The 25,801-nt window shown below is 47.9% G+C and overlaps 1 protein-coding gene across 1 annotated transcript in view; it reads right to left on the bottom strand.

Annotated features, from left to right (window-relative positions):
- Positions 1–283: 283 nt before the first annotated feature.
- The window catches only part of LOC114693659 (S-adenosyl-L-methionine-dependent tRNA 4-demethylwyosine synthase TYW1), an 86,636-nt gene continuing 61,118 nt past the window's right edge, over positions 284–25,801 (bottom strand). The window contains exons 14-16 of the mRNA XM_028870142.1: positions 20,334–20,444; positions 9,959–10,126; positions 284–847 (exon numbers count right to left, since the gene is read on the bottom strand). Of these exons, the coding sequence (XP_028725975.1) occupies positions 626–847; positions 9,959–10,126; positions 20,334–20,444 (501 nt within the window). The 3' untranslated portion in view covers positions 284–625. The remainder of the gene's footprint in view (positions 848–9,958; positions 10,127–20,333; positions 20,445–25,801) is intronic.

The following is a 25,801-nucleotide window of genomic DNA, read 5'->3' as shown; positions in this document are numbered from 1 at the left end:
ATTGTGAATAATCGATTTCAGGGGGCGTGACCCTAAGAGTGAGCAAAGGAATGGAGTCCTTCCCTTGGAAGGGGCAGGAAGGCTGGGCTCGGCCACTATAAGCTAAATATACCGGTGATCACTCTACGGAGCCAGGAGCTCAGAGAGGCAGCCGGCTGGCAGCAGTGGCTGGCAGTCATCCAAACTCTCTGCCAGGAGCACTGCCGTGAGTGGATGCCAGCCTGCTCTACCTAACCAGAACAGATCTAAAGACAAGACAGAAGGCAGGGGAAAAGCCAGTAGCTCAAGAGGAAGAGGCAGAAATCTTTATTCCCTGTGTAACACTCAGGAATAATAGCACTTAGGAAAATTACTAAAATAAAATTCAAAACTATTCAAAGTCCAAAGGTGACTGTCGCCTCCACTGTCTCAGAAATCAACTCAGAAAAGGGCCTGAGCTCCGGTAAGAAGCTCTGAGCCGAGTCCACGACCCTCACGTGTGGGTGCTGCGTCTGTAGCCGGCCGCCTGGTGGTGTTTCTCTATGAAGTACAACTGTGAAGCTTTGCCCTTGGGACAGTGATGGGGACCGAGAACCTTCTGGGGCCAGGCGGCTGTTGTCTTTGGAGATCCTTAACTCAGATAAGCTCAACATCCCGAGATGTCCTTCGCTTTGTTCTTCCTCTGGTACCTCGTGTCCTTGGGATCAAAGCCTCTCTCCCTGGCACCGAACAGTGCCCACGGTGGGGTTCTGGCCATGTAATCGCTCGCACTGAACGCCTTTGAGCCTCCACTCTGTTCGTACTGCAGGACGAGCTCCTGGAAGCGGCTGTAATCGATCCACGTCCACCACTCTCCATTGACCTTAAACTGCAAAGAAAAGTTGTCAGAAGTAAACTATGGACAAGGGAAAAAGCTCTAGTCCCATCTGGATCTCTCCAGCTGTGCTGCCTAGTTTTATGGCAATTTGGCTAGAGTCATTTTGGAAGAAAGACCCTTAACTGAGAAAAACACTCCCATCAGACTGGCCTGCGGCGCATTGTCTTAATTGATGACTGATGTGGGAGGGCCCAGCTCACCGTGGGTGGTGCCATCCCTGGGCTGGTGGTGCTGGAAGGTCTAAGAGAGCAGGCTGAGCAAGGCGTGAGGGGCAAGCCAGTGGGCAGTACTCCTCCATGGCCGACTACGACCAACACGCTGAAATCAACCCTTTCCTCCCAAGTTGCTTTGGGTCATGGTGTTTCATCACAGCAATAGTAACCAACCCCAACTGAGACGAACAGCATTTGTCTTGAGCATTTGGGACTTGAGAGATGGCTCGATGGTCGAGAGCATGTACTGTCCTCCCAGAAGACTGGTGCTGGGCATCTTACATCCTCCTATAACAGCTCCAGCTCCAGGAGATGCTGTATCCTCTTTCTGACCTCCAAGGCAGCGCACCCCCCACACCAGCATACATAAATAAAAAGAAGTGTTTTTTAAAGATCAAACAAATGTCAAGAAGTCCCCAGTGAGAGCGCCAAGAATGTGGCTGTTGGTAGAGTGCTCTCCAAACATGTATGAAGCCATGGCTTCCATTCCCAGCACTACACAAACTGGACATGGTGGTACACACCAGTAACCCCAGTACTCAAGGAGGTGGAATCAGGGTGATCGGAACTTCAAGGTCAGCCTGAGCTATATAGTAAGTTCAAGGCCACCCTGAACTACAAGTGACCCTTGCATAAAAAATGTTTTAAATTGCTAAGAAGCCTGGTCTTCGGTACGCTTGTGTCCCTGAAGCCTGCTCCATAACACTCATGGAAGGCCCAACTGTTACTAAAGAATACTTCCTGAACTGGGTATGGTGGCCCAAGCCTGGAGTCTCAGACCCTGGGAGACTGAGGCAGAAAGACCAGGAATCAGAGACCAGAGCAGGTTGTATTTAGGAATAGACATACATATACACATACACATACATCATATACACATACATATACACATACACCATATATACATACATATACATCATATACACATACACATACATCATATACACATACATATACACATACATCATATACACATACATATACACATACACCATATATACATACATATACATTATATACATATACACATACACATACATCATATACACATAGGCCTGTAACAATAATTAATGAACACAGAGGTCATGAGTTTGAAAGAGGGCAAGGAAGGGTATATGGGAGGGCTTAGAGGGGGAGGGGAGATCTGTTAATTGCATTATAATCTCAAAAAAATAAAAATTAAAACCTTAAAAAAAGAGAGAACTTACATAAATGGGGGTGTGTGTGTGTCAGAGGCCAACTTGGTCTACATAGCGATGCTGTATTTCTGGAAAAGGGAGGGGGCTACTCCCTAAAACAGGTAGTCAAGTTTCCTGGAGCAAGGTGACTGCAGATGACCACAGAGAATTAAGTGTCTGGTGTTACCTCGAGTTCACAGTCAAGCTGATTCTAACGCTCCTGCTGTGGCTGCTTTTTATCTGGTGTGTGTTTTCAGCCCTCTGTTAGCAGAACATGGTGAGGGCTTTTTATTGCTAAACTTTGCTTGAGTAAAGCCTTAATCAATGGCTTCTAATTCTGAGCTGCTAAATGACTCAAGCTAGCCTTTGCATCCTAACATGCATACAATATCTCATTAGCAGAAAGCCTCGTTAAGAATTTCAATTCAATAATGGGGAATAATCCAATTTGTACTCTCTTAAGTAAATTGCTTTTCAAAAGTCACTGTGGAATAATGGCCGAGAATGAAGAGAACAGAGAGGCAACAGAGGAGGGACCCAGGAAACGCTCCTCCTGTGGTGAAGGCTTCTCCTCCAAAGCTTCTGTCTGGCATTCATTTGTGTAAAGCTAATGTTGACCGGTGACTTGTAAATAGACAGTATTTCTGTCCCAGCACTAGGAAGACTGAGGTAGAGAACAGGAGTTCAAGGTCAGCCAGGACTCCACAGTGAGAGCCTGTCTCTAAACAGCAGCAGGCTGCAGATGCGGCTCAGGGGTTAAGGGCACACGCTGCTCATGCGGAGGACAGACGTAGTTGAGGTCCCAGCACCCATGCTGAGTGGCTCACAACCGACTATAACTCCAGCCTGGGGGATCCCACACCCTCTTCTGGTCTCTGGAAAAAAATCTTTGAAAAAAACGACAATAAAAGCCTAATTAATTCTATGAACCAATCGAAGCAACAGTTTCCAGTTACAGCTGAGAAAAAGTATTGAAAATGAAAAACATAGGGTTTCCTGGAGTTAGGACAATACTTATTGAATTTAAATGGTTCATGGTTTATGTCAGTTAAGAGCTTTCTAGTAGACAGTGCCAAATGTATGTAAAAGCTTAATTAGTCTGTTGATGAATTATGAGGTTTCCCTCTTCAAGGTTCATTCTCTGAAACGCTGCCTCAAGGCTTCCTACATCCTACAGCCAAGGCCTAAACCCCCATCTTCACTTTTGATTCCATGACTCCACACACGGTGTCCTCCAGTCCTGCGACAGACAGCGCTCTCTAGCCAGGCCCGATGGTGCCCACGTGTAACCCCGCAACTCAGGAGGTAGAGACAGAAAGAGTAGGAGTTCAAGGTCATCCTCGGCTACATGGTAAATTCCAAGTTGAGGCCAACCTGGCCTACATCAAATCCTGCCTAAAAAAACAAACAAACAAACAAACAAACAAAAAACCCTAGAAGGAAGGAGTGCAGCTGGGGAGATGCACCTGCTCCTCTTGCAGAGAACCTATACTTGGTTCCCAGCACCCATATTGGACAGCTCACAACCACTTGTAACTCCAGCTCCAAGGAACCCCTCTGGTCTCCAATGGCACCTGCACTCACATGCACATACCCACCCACCCACCCCCACACATATAATTAAAAATAAGTCACTACCAAACAAAAAATAAGAAACACAGGATTCCTTGTTGTACATAGGCTCAGAGAGACAGAAGGACCCGTTTAGATTATTGCAGTGGTTCTCAACCCAGGGGGCGCAGCCCCTTTGGGGGTAGAATGACCCTTTCACAGGGATCACATACCAGAGATCCTGCACATCAGATATATACATAATGATTCATAACAGTACCAAAATTAGTTATGAAGGAGCAACAAAAATAATGTTATGGCTGGCGGGGGGGGGGGGGTGTCACTACAACATGAGGAACTGTATTAAATAATAGAGTCACAGCATTAGGAAGGTTGAGAACCACTGGATTAGAACTGTAAAGCCAATTTTTTTAGCCCAGCCAACATTAAATATATTTATATTTTTTTAGAGTTGAGTCTCTGTTCTCTCTCTCACACACAAAACAACAAGCTATTTGCAATGCATCTCATCTGCAATCCCCAGAGGCAGCTTGCAAACCTAGGCACTGGAAGCCATGCGAACAGTGCCCTAAAACTGTACTCTGGTCCAGAGTGGAAGAAACCACTTGCACAGATAGGACTATGAGACGCTAGAAGGGACCAATGACCATTCTGATTCCCAGTCGCTAAGGACACAACCGGAGGACCGAGCTGATGTGGATGCACTAGTACCTCAGACTGGGCGGCTGAGTGACAGAATTGTTTTGGAGGCGTCTGGCCTCTGGGGAGGAGCGTCTTCCAGGCTGGCAAACAATGCCTCCTCACTGTGTCAGCACAGGCTTTCTCCCTGTGTGCAGGCTGCTGTGCCATGTCTGCCCTTGTAAGGACGGCCCTCTCAGATCAGCCTGATCTCACGACTTCATCCGACCCTTGGAGGCCCCATCTTTAATACAGTCACACCGGGGGATTAGAAACTCCACACAAATGAATTTGGGGGATGGGGGACACAAAATTCCCTCCAGAGTATGGGTGACCCTGAGATTAATGCTGAGCCACCAGGCCTCGAGGATCAAACTGTATTTCCACACTCAAGAAAAGCTGAGGAGGGTTGGGGATTTAGCTCAGTGGTAGAGTGCTTGCCAAGGCCCTGGGTTCGATCCTCAGCTCAAAAAAAAAAAAAAAAAAAAAGCTGAGGTAAAAGGAGCTCAGAAAAATCTAACGGTTTCACGCGGAAGGTAGCAGCCCAAAGGCAGTGTTTAGCATGAGTGACACAAACTGCAGGAAGACAGCTGTGTCAACAGGGAAACAAAGCTCCAGGTTACAGGATCTGAGGGGAAGTGTCCTAAGACGGGGTCATCCACCTCAGGGCCTCCACGAACCCCCACGAAGGGAAGAGCAAAGCTATGCAGAACTGTGAAGAAACTCAAAAGGTCAGATGACCTGTGACAGTGTGGTGAGTACGGCCCTGACTACACAGCCAGGCTGCTCTAGACAGAACCAGCCACGGAGGCCAGATGTGCAGGCATGACCACTTGCCATGAGGAAGGGGGAAAAAAAAAAATCAAACCTCATCCAGCTGTTTTCTCACCTTTCACACAGGGAAAATCCCCTCAACAGCATGACAGCATGAGATCTTTATTATTATAAACGTTCTACAGAAATCTACATAAGATAACACATCAGCTATGGACTAAGCCCAAGACCTGAATCCCAACACCTGCACCAGGAGATTGTTTCTTTTATTTTAATTCATTTCATAATATTTTAAAATCTTTACTACATTTGTTTATTGGGAGGTGGGAGTGCTTGTGTGTGGAGGTCAGAGGACAACTTGAAGGGAGTCAGTTCTCTCCATCCACCCTGTGGGTCCCAAGAGTCAGGTCATCGAGCCTGGTGGCAAGTGACTTTAACCACTGAGCCATTTCTCTGGCCCCAGATTATTTTGTGTCTGGTGTCTCTAATCTTGCTGGTTTGAGGTGACTCATCCAGCTGTAAGCCCAGAGGGAGACAAGTATCAAAAGAGACTGCTTCACAGGAAGCTGACCCACATTTCTACTTCCTTCATCACATACTAGGATCCATAAGGGAGGGGGTGGGATGGAGAGGGGGTTCCAGTGCATAAGACCCTCCCCACCAATCCTGAATAGGAAACACACCAGAAGACACGGAGCCAGAGATAATATGGCCTGGGATTTGATCCCACTCTGCGTGAGCCTCTGGACTTTTCTTCACAGGTGTGGACACAACAGAACAGAACAGACCGGAACACCACAGCAGGCTGTTTCAGAGGGAAAGGCCTGGTGTTGGCTGTCCACTGGCCTGAGAGCTCACAGTCTCTGAGTCCAGCCACGCTATGTCTTTTACTTGTATCATAGTAGATGGAGCTGTGGGGCTTCTGCCTGGGGCTTGTGACTAGCTGTGGGTGGGGCTTCCTCTCTGTGCATCTAAACACAATCAACCAGTCCATCACTATCCTTTACCCTTACCCCCTCCTCCCTCTGCTTTTGAGCCAGGGTCTCTTCACATAGCCCTGACTGGCTGGACCTTGCTATGTAGACTGGGCTGGCTTCAAACTCCCAGAGATCCTCCTGCCTCTGCCCCCTCAAGAGTGGATTCAGGTGTGCACCACTATCATGCTCAGGTTAAAGCACAGCCTCTCTGAAAGTGCTGCCTGGGGCCTTCCTGGAACTTCTTTCCGGTGTCACAGACAACCAATCAGCTCTCTCCCCAAGTGTCTTCAGGCTCATAATAGAAGAACAAATACTAAAACACCCCAGTGAAGGGTCCCATCACCACACCCTTTCACCCCAGCTACTGAAAAGCCCAAGGAGCAGGTAGGTGATACACACTAAGAGCTGAACCACCTACCACAAGTGAACAACTCCTGTGACACTGTGCCAGGCCAGCTGTCCACAGCCTGGCTCTCACACTTTCACCATCTCTGCACCGTCTATCTTACAACTCAGGACATGCCCACAGTGCTTCTGAAACTCAGATCTGATTCTGTGCAGTGTGTACTTGTTGGGGTGTGTGTGTGTAGGTGTGTAGGCAGAGAGCAATGTGGGGTGTCCTTCGCTCTCTTACGGGACCTGGAGCTCACCAGTTGGCTAGGCTGGCTGGCCAAGGAGCTTACACTAGGACTGCATTCAAGTCTGTGTCCATCTGGCCCCTCACCGCTCTCCTTTCCCCAGAGCGCCCTCCTGACATCCAGCCGCCAGAATCCCGTCTCACATCTCTCCTCAGGCCTCTGCTCAGACGTTTGCTGCCTAAATTCTTCCTTCCTTGGTCATTTTAGGACCAGCTGAAACAGCAACTCCCCTGCGAAGGCCCCTCTGTGCTCTATCCTAGTCTGCCATCACAGCCCTGAATGATGGAGCTGGGCACATTTCCCCCCTTTAATGACTGTATCAGACTGGGGGTTTGCCACACATGGTGGAAGAGAAGAAATGACTCCCCCAAGTCGTCTTCTAAGCACTGTGTTGTGTGCATGCATGTGCACATGCGCTCGCTCTCTCTCTCTCTCTCTCTCTCTCTCTCTCTCTCTCTCTCTCTCTCTCTCTCTTTCTCTCTCTCTCCTACACACACACACACACACACACACACACACACACACACACACACACACACACACACACCCTTTAAAAGCAATGCCACTGATAGCTGTCTTTTTTCTGCTGGCGTGCCTGGAAGGCAGGGGCCCTCTTTCATCCCTCTTCATATTATTTTTGCTGTTGTTTTTAAATGTGTACAGGTGTTTTGCCTGCATGAATGTCTGTACCCCCAGAGGACAGAACAGGGAGTCTGATCCCCTAGGACCGGAACTGTAGGCCATTGTAAACTGCCCGGTGTGACAGGATTAAAGTGGGGTACTCTGAAAGAGCAGTGCTCTTAGCCAGAGTCACTCCATCCCCTCCTTCATATTCTTCAGCACAGCCCCCCCCCCCACACACACACACAAGCACTGGACACAGTAAGAGAGAACAGGCCCCTCAGACTCTGTCCTCTTAGTCTTCAGGACTGACCTTGGTAATTCTTTGAAGCTAAGGGCAGACCGTTTTTTGTTTCTTTGACCCTTTATTCTCCCAGGATGCATGCTTTCTAAATGGCCAAGTCTGTGACAGACCAAGGGTCACAGGCATACAATCTGTCAGCAATCAAAACACAAGGGCCCTTCAATCTCAGGATTGAGCCTGGAGTGGGTGAGATTTTTACTCGGGTTCTGTGTGTCATTAGGCTGAGCAACTGTTCAGAGCCACTGAGATCAGGGAGCAGGGAATCCTTCGTGCTTAAATTAAGCCTGATTTACTCCCCAAAACATCTATGTGGGGAGCTGGAGAGATGGCTCAGAGGTTAAGAGCACCAGCTGATCTTGCAGGAGACCTGGGTCCTGTTCCCAGCACCCACGTGGTGGCTCACAACCATCTATAACTCCAGTTTCAGGGGTCCAACTCCCTCTTCTGACCTCCAAGGGTACCAGGCACACATGCAGCAAACACTCACACACATGACAATAAATAAATCTAAACCAATAAAGAAAAGCCTTGGGAGAATCTATGGAAAAGAGGTATCCTACACCCGGTCTTTACCGCTCTTCTGCTAAAAGGCCTGCTCATATTACCTGATGACGTAATCGTATAATTCAGTCGCTTTTAATGCAGTCACGAAGCTGAGTGACGACACCATTGCACAATTCCAGAAAGCTTGCATCACCCCAAAGAAGCCCCAAACCTGACCGGTCCATTCTTTCTCCAGCCTCTGGCAACCATCTATCTGCTTCCTATTTCTGTGGGTTTGTCCATTCTGTGCATTTCCTATAAATGGGAGCATACTGTGCTGCAGGTGGCCTTTGGTGTCTAGCATGGTTCACTCAGAACTTAAACCTTCAAGGTTTGGCCACACCCAGTACCAATAAGCTCTATCATGGAGCTCTCCCTCGGCTCTACATCCTTTTTTTTTTTTTTTTTTTTTTTACTTCAGTTTAGTTTTTCAAGACAGGGTTTCTTTGTGTAGTCCTGTCTGTCCTGGAACTCACTCTGTAGCCCAGGCTGGCCTCAAACTCAGAGATCTGCCTGCCTCTGCCTCCTGAGTGCTGGGATTAAAGGCATGTGCCATCACTGCCCAGTTCATTTTCTTAAAAAGGATGTTCTTCTTTTTGGTAGAGGATGTAGGTACATGCGTGTGTGCACACATAGGGAAGCCAGAGGACGAACTCAAATGTTTGCTCAGGCACCATCCACCCTGTTTGTTGAGACAGGGGCTCTCGCTGAACCTGGAGTCCACCAAGTAGTTAGGCTGGCTGGCTAGCAAACACTAGGGATCCATCCAACTGCCTCCACCTCCCCAGCACTGGGATTACAAGTGTGTACCACCACGCCAAGCTGTTCTTACGTGAGTGCTGGGACCGAGCAGAGGGGCTCAGGCCTTGACCAACTGAGCCATCTCTCCAGTCCAAAACAGGATTTCTTTAATGAAGAATCTGAATAACAACTTAGGCCGGGTTGGCACCATGGGCCTCAGGTATCCACCATCACCTCAACCCTCCCACTCATACACCCAGGACTTCCTATCACTCTGGCTGAATCCCAGATTATTTCTTTGTAAATATTTCAGGAAAGACATAATCGTCATGACAGTTCATCATTAAACTGGGCAAGGTGTAATAAAGACTTTTGTTTTTTGTTTTGTTTTTTGTTTTTTTTTTTTTGGTTTTTCGAGACAGGGTTTCTCTGTGTAGCTTTGCGCCTTTCCTGGAACTCACTTGGTAGCCCAGGCTGGCCTCGAACTCACAGAGATCCACCTGCTTCTGCCTCCCCGAGTGCTGGGATTAAAGGCATGCGCCACCACCGCCCGGCTAGACTTTTGTTTTTTTAATAATTTATTTTCATTTTATGTTTATTGGTGTTTTGTCTGCATGTATGTCTATGTGAGGGAGGGAGTCACAGCTTGTGATCTCACAGAGATCCGCCAGTCTCTGCCTCCTGAGTGCTGGGATTAAAGGAGTGTGCCACCACCGCCTGGGGTTCAGAGCCTTCTTAATGCTCGTATTAGGAAAGACAGTGGACGAGTGAACATCCACTTGATCAAGGGAGGACGAAACACAAAGGAGGAAGGAGGAAGGAGGAAGAAGCGGGGCCTCCGCGCACAGGCTAGAATCCTCTCACCTTTTTGTGTCCGATCAGGAGGCAGTTGGAGTGCTCGTGTTCACATGCAATGTCGTAGTCGGGAAGCAGATCCACCAGCTCCTGGACAAAGCGGACCACTTCCTCGTGCCAAGGCACGTTGGCCATGGTGAGGCTGCTGGCTGCGCTCTCGCCACAGTAGGTCACGCCCTGTGGGAAGGACAGCAGTTACAACCTCTCTGTGGGTGACAGCTTGTGGCGGTCACATTTCATTATCAAGTGGACTGGATTGAGGAGACAGATCACTGGACTCGTCTATGAGAACGTCTTCAGAAAAGGCTAAGTGAGGTGGGAGCCATACTGAATGTAGGTGGTACCATCGATGGCTGGAGTCCTGCACTGAATAAAAAGGAGGCAGTGAGCTGAGCCCCAGCATCCATCTCTGCTTCCTGACTGTGGGTGTCATGTGACCAGCTGCCTCACACTCTTGTCACTAGAACTTCCCGTGGTGACACAGGAATCATGATGTGAGCCTTTCCTTCCTGAAATCGCTTTTGTAAGGTATTTTCTCACTTTACTACGAAATGAGTAACTAATACAGATCCCAGTGAAATTCTGTAAGGAGATAACTAATTTTCATTCTGTCTGTCTATGTGGCCTAGGCTGGCCTACAATTTGTGTAGAAATCCCCCTCCTCTGTCCAGGCACTGGGATTACACATGTGTATCACTACACCAAACTTGTGATACGATTTGAGTATGGTTTTTAAAAAACATTTATTTATATCTCATGCCTGGGAGTCTTCGCCTGCATGTATTTATGCACTCCACATGCATGCCTGGTGCTTGTGGAATGCCGAAAAGGGCGTTGGATCCCCTGGAGCTGGAGCTACAGGCAGTCATGAACCACCAACATGGGTGCTGGGAACTGAGTTTAGGTCCTTGGCAAGAGCAGCCAGAGCTCTTAACTGCTAAGCCATCTCTCCAGTCCCATTGAGTGTGAAATTTATAAAAAACCAAGTATTATATATTATACAGACTGAGCAGGTTATATTTAGGAATATATGCGTATATATTTTATAGTCATATAACAATAATGAATGAAAAAAGAGGCCAGGAATTTGAAAGTGAGCAAGAAAGAATACATGTGAAAGCTCACAAGGAGGAGAAGGAAGGGGAAATCACGTGATTATATTATAACCTCAAAAATGAAAGAATTAAAGATAAGTAAGTATCACGCCAGAGAAGCTTTTGTGGATTTACACATAAGCCTTCCCTATTTTACTAACGTGGAAACTCCTATTAAATACAACTGTAGTGAGATAAGGTGGCTTCTAATTCTTGACCCCTCCCTGTGAAGCCAGACACATCCCCCAAGTCTCCCCAGTCCTCCACTTGGCAAATTACAGAGTGGGAAATGATTCCTCTCCAACCAGACGGTATATCTTCAGACATCTCCAGATCAGACCTTTTGGTTTGGGTTTGAGATGCTCATGTATCCCAGGCTGGCCTCAAATTCAGTCTGCACTCTGATGAGCCTGCACTCCTGATGTTCCCGACTCTACTGCCCGAGTGCTGGGATGACAGCTGTGGCCACCATGCCCAGCTCGGAATTGGACCTTCTCAACAGCTAGCTTCCATATTCTGACACAGCTGAAACAGAAGGGCATAGACACTGCTGACAAGCCCCCTCCCGCCCCTCGGCCCAGCAGTGACAACCTGCGCCTTTAAATGCTGATCCCAGCAGAGGTGGCCTGGCCTACAAGTGGGATCCAAGGACAGCCAGGGCTGTCACACAGTGAAACCCTGTCTTGAAAACCAAAAACCAAACCAAACAAAAAACCCTGTCCAGATACACACACACACACACACACACACACACACACACACACAGAGAGAGAGAGAGAGAGAGAGAGAGAGAGAAAGAGAGAGAGAGAGAGATAGAGAGAGAGAGAGAGAGAGATTCAAACACATACACATTTGCCATACATACATCACACACACAGAGACACACATCACACATACACAGGTACCACAGATATATAGAGACAGACACTGTACACGTATACACACACACACACACACACACACACACACACACACACACACACACACACACACACCCCACATGTACTGTGTGAGAGGCACAACCGCATCATGGTAAAAAGAAAAGCCCAGCCTACCAATGAGCCTTAGGTAACCCGCCCCTACAGATGGCAGAGCTGGGACTTGGCCTGAGACTCAGATGAGCTCTGCAAACCCTCGCTGCAGATGGCCGCCCGCTGCAGATGGCAGGTCACAGGTCCTGCGGACACTGTACCCAAATGCCCTCCGCTGAGTGCTAACTACCCACAGCCCTGCTTCCTTAGACTAAATGGGGAAATGGCCTCTGTTTGCTCAGGGATTTAGAGAATTCATTAGGCTGAGCTGCAGTGGATTTTAAAAAGCAATGGTAACACAGTTCAAGACATCATTAGGAAAATCAAGTTGGAAAACTGTGCTACTAACCCGAATGCTCAAAGGACAGTGAGAGGGCTTCCAGACAGGTCATCAGATTTCCGTGCTGCTATGATATGCAAGTTACACAACTGTGTGGAAAAGCTATCTCAGAGGAACTTTCTGTTAACATTTAAAAGATCCCCGGAGCACAGAGCTCTCAGACAAGCTCTTATATTCGTTACTATGATTGAGGGAGACATTTTAATATTTTATTACTCAGCAATAACAAATCATGAGATGCTATGGGGGACTCAGTGTGAAGATGGACTGCACGGTGCAGTTCATTAAAAAGCCTCAGTGTTTGTCTCTTGTAGCCCAGGCTGGCCAGAGCCGCCCTGAGCTGTCTGCTCTCCGGTAACCACGAACCAACAGTTAAGTGGGAGTTAGGCATCTATGTCAGCTTGGCTGGATTCATCCCCGGGGACGTCTGTGAAGGTGTTAACCGATGAGGGAAGCCCTGAATGAGGGTGGCGCCATCCCAGGTGGGGAGGACCCAAACTGAATAAAAAGGAAGGCCGCCAAGATGGCTCAGACACAAGTGCTTGGTCACTATGCCCAAAGACCCGAGTTGATCCCCAAGTCACACGATAGGAGAATGCCCACTCCCCAAACCTGACCTTCCTGTTGGAACATGGCCCAAGAAGAGAGTGGTGTGAGGGCAGTTCTGGTGCTCTTGAGAAAACAAGACAGGAGTCTTGTGACCTCAGTGTCTTCAAAGACACGGACTCGTGCTTGGAACGGGCTTTTGCTCCCCTCCCGGGTAGAGCTGACAGGAGTGAGTTTACTTCAGACAATCCACGACACCCAGCTACTGTTGTTCGATTATATGCCTCTATGGAACAAACGTGCTCTGCCATCTACATACATCTTGCCCTTGTGATGATATGCAGCTTGAACTCACGGAGAACCCGACTCATGTGACCTCTCTTAACCCTCCGAGTATAAATTATCTGATGCTCTGAATAAAGCTGGCTATTGCATGAGACTTTAGTCCGCCTCATGTTTAGGCTCCATTCTCCCAGGTTCCACCGCCTTTAGAGCTTAAGGTAAACACTTACACATTCAAATGACTCCCTCCCCCCGCCCTTCACACACACACACACACACACACACACACACACACACACACACACACACACACACACACACGTATTTTCTTAATTAAGGAAAATAGGTTGAGTGTGGTAGGCCATACCTTTAATTCCTACATTCTGAAGGCTCTGTGAGTTTAGAGCTAGCCTTGTCTACATAGTGCATTCCAGGCCAGCTAGGCTACGTAGTGTAAGACCCTTTCTCCAAAAATGAATGAATGAATGAATGAAAATTAAACTGAGATTAAATAAAAAAGGAACAAAGGAGAAAGCCATCAAAACGCTAGTATTCATCTTTCTGCTTACTGATCCAACCAGATGTAAACAGGCAGCCCCACACTCCCACTATCAAGCCTTCCCCTTGATGATGGACTATAAGTAGTTCCTCAGACCATAAGTACACGTATGTACACACACACACACATACATACACACACATACACACACACACACACACACACACACACACACACACACACACACACACACACACACCTGCCCTCCTATAAATGGCCTCTTATGGCATATTTGGATGCAGCAACAAGAAAAACAACTGATCCGGCATCACTACAGGCACGAGTAACCGGCAATCTCCTGACCTGGACCCTAACCCTGTGTGTGCGCAGTGAGGGGAGATGCTTACTCCCTTTGCTCTACAGGGTGTGAGCCCTGTGAACAGTTTTGGTGCTAACAGAGGGTAGCTTTAAAAACATCACTTGACAACAGTAATTACCAAGCCCTTCCTGGTCTCAGCCGAAAGCGCAAACACAGGACTTCCTGCGAATGGGCTCCGTGATTCAAGTTTTCAATGCAGCAGATGTTTGTAACGTGAAGCACATTTTTACCAACAAGCAGGCAGATAATGAGGGCTGAGAATCTCAGGCTCACAAATGAAGGCCCCATTCAAGCCTAATGAGGCTAAAATACACGTTAATTTACAGGGAATATAAAAGAAAAAAAATATTTTACCAGACAGGCAATGAAAGAAAAGAGGAAATCAATATAATGAAAAGATAGCATCTACTACTGATTTATTTTATATAAAGTGCCTAATGGGAGGCAGTGTAAACATTTACTGGATCCAGGCACAGATTACCCCGCTGAATTCTCACACAAACAAACCTCTTGAAGGATTACTATTTTAAGGCAGGTGGGGGGTAGGGGGTGCACACCTACAATCCCAGCTCTTGGGGAGCTGAGACAAGAGAGAGAGAGAGAGATTCCAGACTAGCCTGGGCTCCAGAGCCAGACACCTGCCTCTGAGAATAGACAACATTGTCATTCTAATTTTAGGACAGATAGTTTGGTTTGAAAGGCCACACTGGCACATGTGGAATTTGTGTATCGAAATAGGAGCAAGCTGGCTGAGCCAGGACGGGCGCTTCCTGCCAAGCCTGACCACCTGAGCTGGATCCCTGGAGCCCACACAGCGGAAGAGGAAAAGCACTCCTGCAAGTCGTGGGCTGACCTCCCCATGCACCCGTGGTTAGGATGGGGAACACGCACACATCCATCCACACATGCATGCGTACATTAAAAAGAACAAACCTGTGACGCACGCCCCACTCAGCCTCATAAGTAATGAACAGACAAAGAAGGCAGGAAAAGAAAGACAGAATCTCTTCATCTGGCTTGGTCAGTAAAACAAGACAGTGTGTGAAAAGAAGAAGTGGATAGGAACCATGTTTGAAACCCATCTGAAGACACGCGTGCGTCTACTCTTTGGTGGTTGTATGTTTGTTGTTCACTGTGTAGGCAGAGGTGGAGGTCGGAGTCGGCTCTTCTTCCACCCAGGTTTAAGCTAGGTCACCCGGCTCGGTGGCAAGCATCCTGCTGGGCCATCTCCTTGGCTCTTGTTTTTGATTTTGCTTTTTTGAGACACGTGGTCTAGGCCTGTGTGGAATCATGGTAGCTGAAGGTGACCCTGAACTGCTGATCCTCTTGCCTGCATCTCCCAGGTGCTGGAATTATGGTGTGCGCCATCACGTCCAGCTTGCTTCTACTTTAGAATCCTAGAAATGAGTGTTAAGAATACAAGCAGCTTAACTGAAACCCGGTGATAGGCGGGCACAGCACTGGGTGCGCAGGGCACAGGCCTTGGGCACGGCAGAGCCTGGGCCCCATGTGGGGACATGTGCGTGAGTCTGCTGACTGTTCGGCTTGAACCAAACCTCCCCCAGGCTCAAAGGGAGACTTTTCCCGTTGGCCAAGTAAGGGTAGACATGACTCAAAGCTTCTCGGTGCTAGTCTCGGTCCACGCGAGGGCATTCCTTCTACACACTGGCCGTCAGTGAAAGGCTCCGTCTTCTGTCCTTTAGGCTGGGTCCCTCCTGAAGCAATGGAATATGATGCACACACCCTCTTGTCCTCAGACCCTGAGGGTTCCATACCAGCCTGCCACCAAGGCATTTCATCTAACAGATAAGCACACTTCACTTCAGGGTGTGCGTGTGCGTGTGCGTGTGCGTGTGCGTGTGCGTGTGTATCCTAGCCTGTCATACTGGTTCTCAACAAAGGAGTTTTGGAGACCCTACCTTCTCCCCACCCCGTCTTGATGACTCCTTAGCCTCCACTGGTTTTCTTTCAAAGAGTCTATTTTTAGTTATGGAAATGTGTGGCTGTGTGTACCTGAGTGTAGCACCTATAGATGCCAAAAGAGGGTCTCAGATCTCCTGGAACTGGAAATAAAAGTCAGCTGCCAGATGTGGATGCTGGGAACTGGACCCGGGTCCTCCGCAAGAGCAGTATGCACTTTTAACCACTAAGCCATCTCTCTAGCCTCTTCTACTAGATTTGTTTTATACACTGAGTATGACTCTGTAGCCCAGGCTGACCTCAAACTCTGCCTGGGCCTCCTAAACACTGGGATTACAGGCATGAAGTCACCACCACAGCACAGATACTGCCTTTTCAGCTATTAACTATTTGAATCCTACTGAACAGGAAAGCTTACCTTCTCACCCACTGACTTATGTTTAATTGGTTGCTGTCCATGTGCTTGAAGTGCTGGGGACAGAACCCAGGGCCTCACAGGTCCCAGGCAAGCACTCGGCCACCTGTAACCCCAGCCCAGGGGAGGCTGAGACAGAGAATGAGCAGATGAGGTAAACCTGGGCTATACAATGAATCCAAAGCCAGCCTGGGCAACTTAGCAAAACCCTGCTTCAAAAAAGTGAGAGGTGGGCAGTGGTGGTGCACGCCTTTGGTCCCAGCAGTTGGGAGGCAGAGCCAGGCAGATCTCTGAGTTCGAGGCCAGCCTGGTCTACAGAGCAAGATCCAGGACAGGTACCCAAACTACACAGAGAAACTCTGTCTTGAAAGAGAGAGAGAGAGAGAGAGAGAGAGAGAGAGAGAGAGAGAGAGAGAGAACTGAGGAGACAGTTCAGTGGTACGAACTCTAACTGATCTTTGTTCGTCTTTCAGGGAGGGCATGCTCATGGTCAGCCTGTTTCTTGCAGACTCCCAGGGAGAACTCCAGGTCTCCACAGAGACAGCCATGAGTCCATGCCTACTGCCGCACTATTCACAAGAGCCAGCATGTGGAATCAGCTCAGGTGTCCGTCGCCAGATGAACAGGTAAAGGAAGTGTGGTCTAAGGGGCTGGTGGCGTGGCTCACTGGGTAAAAGTGATTGTTACCAAGTCCAACAGCCTGAATTTGATCTTCAAGTCCACATGGTGGAAGGAGAAAACTGACTCCAGAAAACTGTCCTCGGCCCTCTGAGTGACATGGAATTTCACTGCTGCTGGACCACATATTTCTCTAAGAATTTGAAATGATCCAGTCTGTCAAGGCTGCTCATTTTACTTTTATGGACTTCAATGCCATGCCCATGTCTCCAATCATCTCTATCAGTTTTCTCCTTGAGTGTTTTCGTGAGGGCTGATACAAGTAGTACTGGAAACATTGGTGAGTACAGGGCTAAAACAACCAAGTGGGAAGGTGCTTGAAAGAAACATGAGCTTGTAACACAGCTTTCTGTTTCTGAGTCATATGAACAGGCGCCAAACACACAAAAACCCCAGCACGGAAATTCACTGTCTCACAAGCAGCCATCTTTCTTCAAAACCAGCAATTACTACCATTAGTAAATAACTACCACTAACACCGTGGGGACACACGGTTATAATCCCAGCACTCGGGGAGTGGAGGCAGAAGATCAGGGGTTCAAGGTCATCCTCAGCTGCATGGTATAACATCTATAGAAGGTCCTGTTTAAAAGAAAATTATAATAACATTTGCCAATTTTTTTTCAAATTGTAAAATGTTCACTATAGGAAACATGACTTCCAAAGAAAGGGAAGACAGAGAGGAGGGAAGGGAAGAAGGAGAGGAGGGAAGGGAGGAGGGAGAGGAGGAAAGGGAAGAGGGAAGGGAGGAGGGAGAGGAGGATAGGGAAAAGGGAGAGGGAAGGGAGAAGGGAGAGGAGGATAGGGAAGAGGGAGAGGGAAGGGAAGAGGGAGAGGAGGATAGGGAAGAGGGAGAGGATAGGGAAAAGGGAGAGGGAAGGGAAGAGGGAGAGGAGGGAAGGGAAGAGGCAGAGGGAAGGGAGGAGGGAGAGGAGGGAAGGGAAGAGGCAGAGGGAAGGGAGGAGGGAGAGGAGGATAGGGAAGAGGGAGAGGAGGGAAGGGAAGAGGCAGAGGGAAGGGAGGAGGGAGAGGAGGATAGGGAAGAGGGAGAGGGTGAAGAAAGAGAGGGAGAGAAGAGGTGCCCATGATGCGGCCAAGCACAATAAAAACAAAGATTTTACTACCATATAATTTGTGGCAACATTTTTAATAGCTAAGCCGTAAATTAAAATGCCACTAATCTCTGCAGTTGGCAAGCTTTCTCTGAACCAGGACATATATTTTCAGACAGTTTGTATTTGTGCGTCATTAAAATTCCTGCCAAGAGAAACCTTTTGAACTCAAGAGCAATTTCAAAATCAAAGAGTGTCTCTGGCCTGACCAGAGATAAAATGATAATGGCTTGGAAAGTAGAAATCCTAGGTGCCCACCTCTCCACCCCTCCTACAGAGAGCTGAGCAGGAGCTCTGGCTGGCCACCTCTGCACCCCTCCTAAGGAGAGCTGAGCAGGAGCCCTGGGTGCCCACCTCCTCTCCCCTCCTACAGAGTGCCTAGCTCTAAACGAACAGCACAATGCTGTAGCTTCCCCTCTTGGGACTCAGGGACTATTCAGTTTCAAAACTGCACACCGAGAAGGCGAGAGCTGGCTTTCAGAGACGGGGATTTCTCTCCTACCACTCAGTCATCTGGATGCTCTTTGGCCCCCAGAAAACCTCTCCATGCTCCACCTCAGAGTCAGGGTTCCAAACTGTCACTTCCAGCCCTGCCTTAACTCCCAAACTGTGACCTCTTCAGACTTATACCTGAATATTTAAAAGATACCCTAAATTGAATATGACAACAGGGAACTCAGAAAATGTCACCCCCAATTTTCCCCCTAAATTTCTCTATCTCAGTAAAACATTCCCACTTTCCATATCACAATTAACCAAAGACTGCAGTGCAGTACACACACACACACACACACACACACACACACACACACACACACACTCACACACACACACACACTTCTTTTGAGACAATGTCTTACATAGCCTTTAACTCATGTATAGTCAAGGATGAGTTTTAACTTGTGACCCCGGGTGCTGGGATTACAAACCCATGCCACCATGCACAACTGCTGGGACTATTTTCTTCCATCTTTTTGTTTTTTTTTTTTTTTTGGGGGGGGGTTTGTCAGTCCTCGATTTCCACCTTGCTTGAGAAAGGGCCTCATTGTTTGCATCTGTGTGGGCCAGGCAGGCGGGCCCACAAGTCTGGGCTACACAGGGAATCCCAAGCTAGAATGAAACCCTGTCTCAAAAAACAAACCAAAAAATAAGGAAATGGAGAATTTATCTTTTAACTTACACAGCTTAGAACAAAATAAGCAGGGATAGGGACAGGGAATATGGGTAGCAGTTGAGCTGAAACCAGACCAGCCCCACACTGGCCTCCTGTTGGAGGTGACAGGTGACAGGTGGGCGGGGCTCATTGGACTACCACCGACATCTGAATTAGGTTTGAATTTCTCGTAAGAAGAGTCTAATTACTCACTCCAGCACTGCTTCCTCGGCTCGTCTTGTGTTGTCTCATCACAGGAGAAGCTCTCAAAGACTTTTTTTTTAACCCCAATACCAACTATCTAAACTGTCAGCATAAACTGACCACGTTGTATGCGGCAGTGACGTACTGTAAAAATAAATTGGTGAGCCAGGCGGTGGTGGCGCACGCCTTTAATCCCAGCACTCGGGAGGCAGAGGCAGGTGGATGTCTATGAGTTTGAGGCCAGCCTGGTCTACAGAGTGAGTTCCAGGAAACTACATAGAGAAACCATGTCTTGAAAAACAAAAAACAAAGAAATAAAAAATAATTTGGTGAAATGGCTGATTTTTATAAACTGGCCAGTCCCATAATTATAGTTATTTTCCACTCTAAAAAAAAGAGAGATTAAAAAATTATACAGTGCCCTTGGAAGTATATCAAGAGGGCACTGGATCCCCTTGAGCTGGAGTTACAGACGGCTGTGAGTAGTCTGATAAGTGAGAACCAAACTCGGGTCCTTTGGGAAATCAGCCAGTGCTCTTAAACACTGAGCCATCTCTCCAGGCCCAAAAGCAGATGCTTCTGGGGACCAACAGCTCGGTGTCCTTCACTGCTGCTGTCCCTGATGCCCAGGACAGAGCCGCTTCTCGGTGAGTCTGGGAACCAAGTAACAGGAATTCTGAAGGCTTTTCCCCAAGCCTTGGCCAGCCAGCCCTAAGCTGCAGCATGCTCACCTTGACCTCGATGAAGTCGGGGTTCCCCAAGGACACCAGCTCAGCATAGGCCCGGAGTTCATCCACGTTCCAGCACTTCACAAGTGTCAGTCTGTAGACGGTTCGCTGTTGCTGAAATAGGGAAAACAACTTGGTTTTAAACCGAGCCGAGGTCACAGAGTCACCCGAGAGCACTGGCCGACACCCTTGACCCACAGGAACGCAGGTCAGATGAAGCCCCTATGGGCGGTCTACAAACTGAGGGTACTTTTAAAAAGAGGATGGGCTGCTCAGCTAGCTCAATCGATAGAGCACAAGACTCTGAAGAAGATCTAATTTTTAATTATGTAGATATGGGTGTGTCTGTGTGAGGGTTTATGTGTGTGAGTGCAGTTCCTTCCGGGGTCAGAAGAGGGCATCAGACCCTCCCCTGCAACATGGGTGCCAAGAATAGAACCTGGGTCCTCTGGAAGAGCAGCAAGTGCCTGACCCATGAGTCATCTCCCCAGCCCCTGAAATTACGTTTTGCAGAAAGATGGAAAACATCAGTGATGGGTTCTCATATACCTTACAGAAGGCCCTGACTGCTAACACACATCTTCCCATGTCCTCACTCCTACCCCAGTATCTACAAGCATGTTACTCACCAAAGACTGCCGAACACACGCACAAACTTAGTTTTCGAAAGATCAAGGGGGCCAGTGAGATGGTTCAGTGAGTAAGGTGCTTGCTGCCAATCCTCACAGCCTGAGTTCGATCTCTGGAACCCACATGGTGGCCAGTGAGAACCAGTTCCTGCAAGCTGTCTCCTTACTCACATGTTTACACACATACACACACACTAAATAAATAAACAAATAAAACGATGACTGAAGAAACAGCAAGTTCCCCAGCAGCCACTGATAAGTCACCCCTGCTCCTGTAAATGGCCCCCTCTCCCTGTGCCAATGTAAGAAACCATAATTAAAGTCATTGTGGGCTGGAGAGATGGCTCAGTGGTTAAGAACACTGGCTGCTCTTGGAGGGGACCTGAGTTCAGTTCCCAGCACCCACATGGTGGCTCACAACCACCTATATATGATGCCATCCTCTGGTCTCCATGGTCACCTGCATATATGTGTGTGTACATACACTTAAAAAAAACTTTCTGGGTCATAAAAAAAGGGGGGCATTAAAATAAAAGGGAGACGAGGTAGGACAGTGGAGAGGATTGAGGGTAATGGGGGAGAGGATGAGAGAGGATGATGAAGAGGGTGAAAATGATCTGAACGCACTATATACATGCATGGAAATAACAAAATGAAGCCCATTATTAAGTAAATTGATACACACTAATAAAAACTTTAAAAAGTAAGCAATAAATTGATTAAATCATTTTAGGTGATGGAAAATTAACCCAAATAACCTTTGTGCGCCCAGACAATGATCATGCGGGCTGTGACGAAGATAATTATGTTCTTTTCTTTCTGGCTTTCTTGTTTTTTACAATCTGTGGCATTTCTTGTTTCCAGGAAAGTCGTGCTCATGGGTAATCACCAGCATTTACCACAGAACCCAGATCGGTGCAGGCTTTTCAAAAAGCGTTAAGATCGTCGTCACTAACAGCTGTGAAAGACAGACAACCCGAGACTCAGCCACCTTCCGGGGCCCAAAACAACTGAATAAGAGGCAAGGACACACCAGAAACCCTCGGAAGACCATACTGAAAGCTTAAAGTCAAATGCTGAGCCTTTGCCCTTGACACCAGACCTGGATGACATGGGGGACCAGATGTGGAAAGTTCCCAGGTGTCCCGGTAAGCGGGGCTCACAATAATCGAGAAGAGGAAGGACTCCCCACTATCTACCTCTATGTTTGGGGGGAAAAGCAGAATTCACAGAAAGAAGAAACACTTGAGAGTATCTTTTATTATTAAGGCAAGCACAAGCTTGAACTTCTGACTCTCCGGCCTCTACTTCCTGGTGCTGGGATGAGAGGCTGCTCTACAGTGCCCCGCACGCCTGAGATCTTCCGTGGAGCAGGCCCAGAGATGTATAGTAAAGGGCATTTGTCAGTTATATCAGAGACATTTCATTCCTGTCTACACAGCTCTTTATGAAGGCATTTCACCAGGCAAGAAAAGACAGGAACTTTCTAAATTCCCTTTAAATAGCTATCAGGATTCCACCACCAAATCGAAGACATATAGAGTTGGGCTGGAGAGATGCTGCAGGAGTCAAGAGCACACTCTGTTCTTGCAGAGGACCTGAGTTCCACTGCAGTACCTAGGTTGAACAGCTCACATCACCTGGAATTCCAGTGCTAGGGGATCTGATGCCTTCTTCTGGCCTCCATGGGCACCTGCACTCTCATGCACAGACAGACAGACAGACAGACAGACAGACACACACACACACACACACACATACGTAATTTAAAAAAATAAAAGGGAACATCCCAGTTAGACTCACAGAAGACTGCCTGTTTTAAAATTTTCCTCAAAGTTATGATCACATCAAGGAAGACAGGGCAAAGATGACTTGACGTGTACACAAAAGTAGTAAATATATTTGGCTTCTTGGAAAGCAATCAACTAAAAAAAAAAAAAAAATTCAGATGTAGTCACCAAGTAACACTCACCGCCTCTCTGAGCCTAGAGCAGCAGGGGTTAAAATAAACTCAAGGTAGGAGGGGATCCAGACCTTGCATACTACTTCGGTATGTTCAGTTCCTATCTTGGTAGAATAGGGTTTGTTCAGCCTTAGCAATGTCAGCCCAACAAGGCCAACACTTAGAAGGCCATGGCAAGAATTCAGCAAGTTTAAACCCTGGGCTAACACAGCAAATTTGAGGCCAGCCTGGGCTACACAGCAAATATCAGACCAGCCTGGGCTACACAGCAAATATCAGGCCAGCCTGGGCTACACGGTGCAACCCTGTTTCCAAACAAACAAAAAAGTGGGGTTTGTTTCTTTTTGTAGGACTTAGCACTTCACGCTGTAGCACTTAGAACTAAGCCTTGCTGAAACAAAGCACCAGGGATCCATTTAAACACCTCTTTCAAAACCCCAGTGACAGAGTTGAGAGCACTCAGTGTGTGAGAATGCATGGGAGACAAGCATGAGAGCGTCAGTTCAGATCCCCGGAACTCAAAGAAAAAGCCAGGCATGGCCGCACATAGCCCTGACTCTAGTGCTGGGGGCGGTGGGGGGTGGGTAGACAGGAGGGTCAGTGACAGCCTCACTCCAGGTTCAGTGTGAGAACCCGTCACGGGCAATAACAAGGTACAGTGTGCGACAGCAAGACACCTGATACCCTGCTCTGCCTCCACACACAGCATGGGCACTGGCACCTCTTCCACACGTGCATAAGAATACACCACACATACATACGTCATACACTTGCACACCAAGACTAAACTACAAAGTCAACCCTAACAGAGGAACGGTTCTATGCCAGCAAAGACCGTTTACAGACTAGAAGGCAGAGAATAGTCCATTCAAACATCTCTATTAAAAGCCCAATGATTCATTTATGGAATTACGTGCAAGGAATTAAAAAAAAAAAAAAAAACACGCTATTCTGAGAGACCTAAACAAAACTCTGCCTCCACAGAAGAGGACGTTACAAATCCTCTGAACAACTGAACAAATAACCTGGGGAGGAAGCTAACAAGAGAAACAAAGATTAGTCAGCACTTGCTGTGTGCCAGATGTTGTTACAACTGTTTTGTCTTTCCAAGATTCTAGGATCTGTCTAAACGTCAGATTGGACCTTCCCAGACTCGTGTGACTATGATCTTCAGTTGACAAATACGAAATCCAGGCCCAGAGTGGGTAAATAAACTGCCAAAAGCCACACAGCAGTCAAGCAGGTGATCCAAGATGAGATCCCCAACCCTAGAGATTGGGCTTGCCTGTACACTTGCTCTGTGCCCCTCTGTCTCTGCCTCTATTTGCTACACCTTGCAAAATTGTGATAAAACACGAGAAGTAAGACTCAGGATGTGATTCGCTGGGTGGAGTGTGCTTGCCTACCTTGTACTGAGGCTCTCATGTCCGTCCCCAGCACCACATAAACCAGGCGTGGTGGCTCCCATCTGCCATCCCAGCACTGAGGAGACAGGCGCAAGAGGATGGGGAGAGCGCAACGTCATCCTAAGACACGTAGCAGGTCCGAGGCACTCCTACACTACATAAGACCCTGACTCGTAAAAAGGTGTGAGGGCACTAGAGAATGGCTCAGTGGTCAAGAGTGCTCACCCTCCGCCTCTACAGACGACCTGTGCCCCACACCCAAACTGGCCGGTTTACAGCTGCCTGTAACTCCAGCTCCAGGGAATCCGATGCCCTCTTTTGGCCTCTGAACTCACGTGCACAGAGACACACTTCATAAACATCTTTTAAAGATGGGTGACTAAACTCATAGTCCGTACTGATCTTCCACTGTAATAAATATAATAAAGCCTGCATCTGCACCTGAGGGTCTCTCGCCGGAGGGTCTCCCGCCGGCCCTTACAGCTTTTCCAGTTTGTTCTGCTGACCCACTTCCGGTGGGACACTGTTAACACTGGTGCTTGACGACAAAGTCTGCTCTCCCTTAGTAGCCACTGTGCTTTTCAACCAGGGGCAACTCTGCAACCTGGGGGTTTTCTGTTCCAACTTTGAAACTTCCTTCCTCAGCCTGACACCTTGAGAGCCCTTTGTGGATTCCCCAAGTGGGGGTACTACTGACATCTAGTGGCCAGAGACTAGAGCTGCTGCTGCGCACAGTATAATCACAAGCCCCCTGCCTGCTATCACAGTTAGTCAATGAGAAGGGCAATGGATAGAAAGCCAAGAAGTCCTGTTAGAGCGGGTCTTCCTGTGTCTGTTAATGGAGTCCTGGCTGTCCTTGGCCATTTGCTTAGTGTCCATATGGAGGATCCAACTATCACCTTCCAGAAATATACAACACCCTTTGTGAACATAAAACTAAAAAGTCTTTCCATTTAAGTGTGTACATGCATATGCCACAGCATGCTGCAGAGGTCAGAGGACAACTTAAGGGAGATCAGCGCACAACTTAAATTCTGGGATTACAGGTATGTACAGCCATGCCCAGCAAAGTCATTACTGATTGCCAGAAATGATTGTGGATGATAAAGACTGTGCTGGAGAGAGCTTGGACTTCTTCCTGGAGAAGCTGTGTAGAGCTGGTGTTAGTCCTTCCTGGAACTAACTGGTGAGTCACCCATGAAGCCATCTGGGCCTGGAACTCTCTTTGGGCGGGTTTTTAAATCATAAAACCAGAAGACTAGAGAGATGGCTCCGTGGTTAAGAGCACTCACTGCTTCTGCGGAGGACCCAGCAGGTAGGTCATAACTACCTGCAATTCCAGCTCGGGGGTGGGGGGTGGGGGGTGGGGGGTGGTGTGTGTGTGTGTGTGTGTGTGTGTGTGTGTGTGTGTGTGTGTGTGTGTGTCTGATGCCCCCTTCTGGACTCCAAGGGCACTGCACTCCCATGTACACA

Source organism: Peromyscus leucopus, chromosome 23 (genome assembly GCF_004664715.2).
Source record: "Peromyscus leucopus breed LL Stock chromosome 23, UCI_PerLeu_2.1, whole genome shotgun sequence".
In the NCBI taxonomy this organism is placed as follows: domain Eukaryota; kingdom Metazoa; phylum Chordata; class Mammalia; order Rodentia; family Cricetidae; genus Peromyscus; species Peromyscus leucopus.
Note: the sequence above shows the minus strand (reverse complement) of the source record. Positions and strands in the feature narration are given on the sequence as shown.